The following is a 7,216-nucleotide window of genomic DNA, read 5'->3' as shown; positions in this document are numbered from 1 at the left end:
GGGAGAGCTCAGAAGGCCGAGCAAGGGCTGACACCAACCTGGAACTCTCTGGTCCAACGAGCCTTCAGGGAAGGAGGCTGGGTGATGCAGCACACAAGCGGCCGGATGGAGAACCGCCAAGGATTGATTGACTTCCGGGAGGGGCGGGTCCCAACTGCCGGGACACTTATAACCACAGGGCGGATGGTGGCTTGCGGCTGGGGGCAGGGTAACAGGGCACAGGGCCAATGAGGAGCCCTGCGAGGGGGCAAGTCCCATGAGAGAGAGAGAGAGAGAGAGAAGTGCAAGTGCAAGTGCCTCTGTCTCTGTCTCTGTCTCTGTCTCTGTCTCTCTCTCTCTCTCTCTCTCTCTCTCTCTCTCTCTCATGGGACTTGCCGGAGGGCTGTGGGAGGGCCGCATTTATATAGAGCAGGGAGGGCTGTTCGAGGGCCGGATTAAACCGGGCCGCGGGCCGCAAATGGCCCGCGGGCCGGACTTTGGACATGTCTGGTTTAATCCTTTTAAAAATAGCACACAAACCTTATCTGACTCATTTCCAGGGCTTACAACCTCAGGCAAAGTGCAAACACTTAAGAATGCTGCAAAACCAGAAAGAATGCAGTCTAGCACAAGAATGTAACAAAATGTAACAAGACACTTGTTAAACCAATTAGCAAGACAAACAGATACAGGAACTAATCAGATTTGCCAACCCTGCTTCTTTTAAGAACAGGGATTAGCCCATTTTCCTCCAAATAAAGCCAAAGAGGAAAAATATCCCATCAACAGGCATAGGATTATACAGGTTTTAGCATATGTTAGACTGGAACCTCAGAAAAGGGTATACAGTATAAACTCACATTTGGATATCAATCTTCCTAGCTAGCCAGGAAACTTTGCTGAATGTCACTCATCTTGGTTTCTTGCCATTAAAGATTTCCTCAGAAACAGACATATTAAAGAAAAATATGAAAAATGTCTTTTGCAGATTTACTTTAAACACCTGCCAACGCAATAGACAATTGTGTGTGTGTGGGAGGGGTGTAATTCATTACCTTGAGCCAGTTTAAAATTGGAGGTTGGACTACAAGACCTCCAAGGTCTCTTCCAGCCCTATGATTCTATGGAAACAATCTGCATTTTAAATCAAATTCAAATGTTGTAAATTACAATATCCATTGGGTATTTTTTTCAACAACTGACCGAAAGAGTCGCTGTGGCTTTAAGGAAGAACTGGAACAGATCCCAACCGGGGGAACGGATGTGGTCGGTTTGCTTGCGCAACTTCATTAAGGGAACGGGGAGGAGCGGGCTATATTTAAAGCAAATCATTTAGGGAATCAACCTTCTTTGCTGCAGGGAGGGCTTCTCTTTCTACTCCGGCGACGATGCTGCTTCTCATCTTCCAACAATGCATGAAAATCCTCACCCTGCCCATCCATGTGCTTGCCTATTTTGGCTTATGGGACCCTATTTGTAAAAAAACTTTCCCATTTTTCATGAAGAAGTTGAGCAAAGACTACAATGTAAGAATGCACAAGGAAAAGGAGACGCTGTTCAAGAACCTGCGGGACTTCGCCGACGCCTCGGGAAAGCTCCACCTGCTAGAGATCGGCGTCGGCAGCGGCACCAACTTTCAGTTTTATCCACCCAACTCGCGCGTTACCTGCGTGGACTATAATCCCAACTTTCAAAACCTCCTCCTGGAGAGCATGGCTCAGAATACGCACCTGCAGTTCGAGAATTTTGTGGTCGCCTCCGCCGAGGACATCTCTTCGGTACCGGACGGCTCTGTGGATGTGGTGGTGTGCACGCTGCTTCTTTGCTCTGTCAACAGCATCCAGGCTGTCCTGAAGGAGGTTCTGCGAGTGCTCAGACCGGTAAGTCGAAGGGCAAGGAGGGAAATTCAGTCTGGTCTGTCCAGACCACCGAATAATGAGCACTAGGCTGTGCATGCTTTGAAAATGATGGGGAGCAGGAGCTTTAGATCCCCCAAAACAGCACCTCTCTGCTGCGCTTTACGCTGATTCTCAGGCTTAACGTAAATGGGATTCCTTCTTAAAGCAACCGCACCTTTCCCGCCTGCCTGTGTTTCTGGATCATTTTCAGACAAACTACTTTTGAATTGTTTCCCAAAATGCCCTCCCCACGTGGAAGTCTGCATGAAATCACCAGGGATCAAGTTTGATTTGGAGGAGACTTGAGTATGAACCAGAGTAGATCAAGCCAACATTGTAGCAAGAGGACAAAGAGGCTTACATGAGGAAAACATAGGGAAAAGAGCATTATGTTGTTACAGCACAGGTATGTCTGCTGGGGCACAACACTACTTTGGGAGTTTTTTTGGCTAGTCTTTCATTCTGCGGAAGCCTCTGTATCTTAAGTAAATAAACTAAAGGTTGCCCTTCACCTTTAAATAAAAGTTTAAAATGGTGCCCCAAATCAGCCATTTCCCTGCAGAATTTCAAAGCTATGTTCATCTAGTGATAAGAAGCACAAAGAGAATCTGGGAATAGCATGCAGTCCAGTGGCTTTTGGATGCTATATATATATTGATATTGTATGCAATTTGAGAAATGATCTACGTGTTTGCCGTACAGAGAAAATTAGCAGCCATTTCCATGGGTGGAATAGTTACTCTGTGCTGCCCTCTGTAATCAAATAATAATCGCCAGTAAAGCCAATGTAATCTTCCAAATAGGAAATGTAGGGTTGTTCCTAGCACCCTGGAACATGACTAAAATTTAGATGTTATTCTTCACAGGATATTTGTCCAACTGGCTAGTTTTTCTCCAAAGAAACATAGTGTTTATTAAATTTTATTGTTGTGTTTATAGCTATGTTCATCTAGTTTTTGTTTTTTACATTTTATTGAATTATAGAGTAAAATACAAAATATAAAGCAAATAGTAGGACACAATGGGGAGAGAAAGGGGAAAGGAAGGGAGGGAGAGAAGGGAGGAAAAAAATAATTGACTTCTGACTTCCTCTACTGCAGTAGAATAAAGCATTAATATCAAACCTCAACTTTTTACTTTTTCATAATAGTATAAACTACCCATTTCTGTAACAACAAATCAATCTAATCAGTAAGGTTTGGTGCTCCAAACCTCAGATTGAATTTGGCTTCTCTTCTGAAACTACTCAGGCAAGCTTGTACTTCCACAGACTATTTAGATTTTGATGTATGTTCCTTTCTTTGTTATCCACTTGGCCTTGAGTAAATTACAGTTCTAATCTAGCAACTGTGTGTAAGTCGAAACCTGAAAGAGGACTGCTTGTTCCATATACAAACTTCTCCTGCCTGAGAGAGTGAAAAACTTTTGAAACTACTTGCAGCCAGAGGCTGCTGAAGGGGTGTCTGTCTGTGTGTTGTCACTTGCTCTGGGACTTGCCACAAACGTGAGAGCATTTGGGGAACAATTGGAGCAATAAAGGGGCAGTTGGAACTGTCAGCTGACTATGTTGCCTCTGTGCTGTGCCCTGGATCCTCACAATTATCCTTCTACCATTTCTGCTTGTCAAGATACGAGACTTATTTTATTCTCCCCATCATTCCTTTGAAATTTTGGTGACTGCATCTTAAAAGGATATTATAAAATGAGGAAGAAGCAGTGAAGGGCAAATAAAATGAACCACTCCCTTAAAAAGAGAAGCTCCAACATTTGATACTTTTTAGTATAGAAGAAAAGGAAAACAGTTCAGCAATTAAACTTGTGAATCTGTGTAAGTAGTTATTAGAAAGGGATTTATCTTTTCTCATAATAATGGTATCTAGAGCGAATGCAGCCTCACTGGATATTCGTGATAAAGTAGCACTTTTACAGTGGAAAGAATTGAGATAACAAATGAGTTAGGAGACCGTTATCCAAATATAAGTTGTTACTGTACATACATTACAGCTTGTTTGTCCTTTAATAGGACTTGTTTGACTTTCAGGTCAAGTGTATCTCTTTATTCATTTAGCAATAGATAAATCAGCTTCCTTCATCGTATCTTGATGTATTGAGTTCTAGTCCCGTCTTGAAAGCCACCTGGGTGACTTTGGGCCAGTCATTCTCCTCGGTCAATTCACCTCACAGAATTGTTGTTGTGGAGAACATAGGAGGAGGAAAGTGTGCTGGATGTGCTCTCCGCCTTGAGTTATTTGTAAATATAATAAAGCAAGGATATAAATAAAAGAATAAATTATTAAAATTTTGAGTTTGATATGCGGAAATATATTGAACAGGTTCAGCTACTTTGTCACCGTCCTTAAATAAAAAAGGCCAATTCTGCAGTTTTCCTAGAACTTGAATTTCCTGTAAATCATTAATGGCTAAATTGTATTCCAGTTTCATTTTGTCTCTATACTTAATTATTGCTTCATATCCCCAGGAAATTATATAACAACAAATTTGATTACAGTGTGAATTTTTTATGTAATATCAAAGTGTTCTGCTTCAAATTCTTTATTTTTTTGTATTATTTTACTTTTTCCAGGGTGGTGCATTCTATTTCATGGAACATGTAGCAGCTGACAGATCAACCTGGACCTACTTCTGGCAACAAGTCTTTAACCCTACCTGGAAATATGTGGGAGATGGGTGCTCCTTGTTAAGCGAGACCTGGAAAGATTTGGAGAACGCGGGGTTTTCTAAACTGAACTTGCAACACATCATAGGCCCATTGTTCATAAGTTTGGTTCGTCCCCATATTTATGGATACGGTGTGAAGTAATTGTTCAATCTGGAGAAAAGCGTCTTTCAGATTTCTGAGTTTAAGGAATTAACACTAACAATGCATATACTACTATAAGAAAAGGGTTTTCTCTATTCTATATGATTCAGAATGGAGAAAGATTCCTAAAAGTTCAGGCTGCACTAAGTCTAAATGGTACCTTGGATCAGGTTTGGAGGGAGGGCAAATAATAAAGATAAAAATTAATATAAAAGAAAAAAACCAATCCAAAGACTATGTGGGGGGAAAAAAGCCCACACCATTTTGCTGTGGCATCACTCAGTCCACCATATCAGCTGCCCAGGAAGGAAAGCAAGAGGAGTCTGTTTTGGGATATTACTCACAACCTATGTGGAGTTCTCTAATAACAAAGTGGTAATGGACAAAGCTCTCACTCAGGGGTGTCAAACTCGCCGCGTCACGTGACATGCCACGACTTTTTCCCCCTTGCCGGAGCTGGGGTAGGCACAGCTTCCATGTGACGCATCCGGCCCGTGGGCTGGCAGTTTGATACCCTTGCTCTAACTTAAGCAGAGCAGAGAATCTTGCTTAAATAGTACTTCAGGCAGAAGCTTTGATGGCCTTTAGGCAGTGGTGGGATTCAGCCACTTCAGCAGAACAGGTAGCTAATTTTTTGTTGCCCAGGCCAAGAATGGACTTCCGGAAGTGGCATCCACACATGAAGCGGTTGTTCACATATTTGAATCCCACCACTGGGTAGAAGGTTACACTAGCATCATTCCTGAAGATCTCTCTTACCTTTCTCAGCTTCTTACTGCCTGTACTTGTAGAGTGGATAAAACTGCATATATTGACATGGAATTAGACTGAAAGCTAAGGCTTAGCATTTAAAAACTGATAATGTTGTATCAAAGCTTGCTAACTGCTGAATTATGTATTATTTCCTAGTTTTACTTATCATGCTTTTCATTTTCAATAAAAAAGGGTTTGGGTTTTTTTTTCCCTCTGGTGAACCTTGTCTCATGGCTTTTTCTGAGTATGGGCAAATGCAAATATTGGATCCCCTGGTTCTGGGGTATATTGTGAGTTGTGTAACTGATCCATGGAAAAGCCTGGCCCTCAATAATCATTTTAAGTGGGGACTGAGAAGAGATGTGTTGTTAAACTTTAACCTGATATTTACATGTTTGTAGAAACATTTTTGGAAAATAATTTGGCACATTTGTTCAGCACCACCCCATCGCATTTCTATCTGTCATTTACAAAAGGTCCCAGATCAGCAGGGACTCACTTTGTGGCCAATTAACGAAAAGTAGTGGTGCACCACAGAGAATCTTCCCTGTTGTTGGCCCCTGGGAGATTCCAGAATTCCAAAATCACAGATTTATATGCCCTCAGCCTAGTGCTTTTTTTTCCATTTTTTAAATTTATTACAGTCAAAGACTTATACAGAAAAAAACAAACTGTTTAGAAATAAAAGGATGGATATAAAATACAAGGTAAAAGAATGAACAGAATATTACAGATAGCCCTTGACTTAGGACCCGTCACTTAGCAACCCTTCAAAATTATGACTGACCTGAAAATAATAATAATAATAATAATAATAATAATAATAATAATAATAATAATAATAATAATAATAATAATAATAATAATAATAATAAAGTTGGAAGGAACCTTCGAGGTCATCTAGTCCAACCTCCTGCTCAGGCAGAAAACCCTATACCATTTCGGACAAACGGCTGTCCAGTCTCTTCTTAAAAACTTCCAGTGTTGGAGCATTCACAGCTTCTGGAGGCAGGATGTTCCACTGGTTAATTGTTCTAACTGTCAGGAAGTTTCTCTTTAGTTCTAGGTTTCTTCTCTCTTTGGTTAGTATCCATCTGTTGCTTCTTGTCCTGCCTTCAGGTGCTTTGGACAATAGCTTGACTCCCTCTTCTTTGTGGCAGCCCCTGAGATATTGGAACACTGCTATCATGTCACTCCTAGTCCTTCTCTTCATTAGATTAGACATACCCAATTCCAGCAACCATTCCTTATATGTGTAGCGGGGACTGCCCGAGAGTGCTTGCAGGAGCTTGACTGGGAAGGGGAAGATTGGGACAGCTGCAGTTGGCTTGGGTGTGGCTGGCGTGAGTGGAAGGAGGAAGGATAGAAAAGAAAAGAAAAAGAGAAGGCCGGTGTGGTTGGAGTTGAGAAGAGAAGGTCTGGAAGCTTACTTTATTTTTCTATCAAGGGTATTTTAAATAGAGGCTAGATAGAGTGAAGTTTTATTGCTTCCTCCGTGGGAGGTTATCTGAAACGGAGGCAAGCGAGAGTGTGAAGTAAGGGAGTTGGCTGGGGTTTCTAGCCTCAGATTTTAATAATAAAGAGTAAGGGAGGGGGGTGGTTTTTGAATCCTGAAACCTGAAGAAGAATCCTAGAGAAGAAGCACCAGGAGGAGAGAGACTGGTGGTGCCAACTGTTGCTGCCAACTGTTGTTGTGGACTTTGGAGGCATCTGGACTGTGGCCATTGCTGCTGGCATAGGTGCTGGGACATTGTGGGGGGAGTTG

General features: G+C 41.9%; 1 protein-coding gene across 1 annotated transcript; it reads left to right on the top strand.

Annotated features, from left to right (window-relative positions):
- Positions 1-1,304: 1,304 nt before the first annotated feature.
- Positions 1,305-5,130, top strand: LOC107291897 (methyltransferase-like protein 7A). The gene is made up of 2 exons (XM_015820941.2): positions 1,305-1,859; positions 4,462-5,130. The coding sequence occupies exons 1-2, from the start codon at positions 1,368-1,370 to the stop codon at positions 4,696-4,698; spliced, it is 729 nt and encodes a 242-aa protein (XP_015676427.1). The 5' UTR covers positions 1,305-1,367; the 3' UTR covers positions 4,699-5,130.
- Positions 5,131-7,216: the final 2,086 nt, after the last annotated feature.

This window comes from Protobothrops mucrosquamatus, unplaced genomic scaffold (genome assembly GCF_001527695.2).
Source record: "Protobothrops mucrosquamatus isolate PMUCROS unplaced genomic scaffold, P.Mucros_1.0 scaffold1218, whole genome shotgun sequence".
Taxonomy (NCBI): domain Eukaryota; kingdom Metazoa; phylum Chordata; class Lepidosauria; order Squamata; family Viperidae; genus Protobothrops; species Protobothrops mucrosquamatus.
This window is presented reverse-complemented; position numbering and strand designations above follow the sequence as displayed.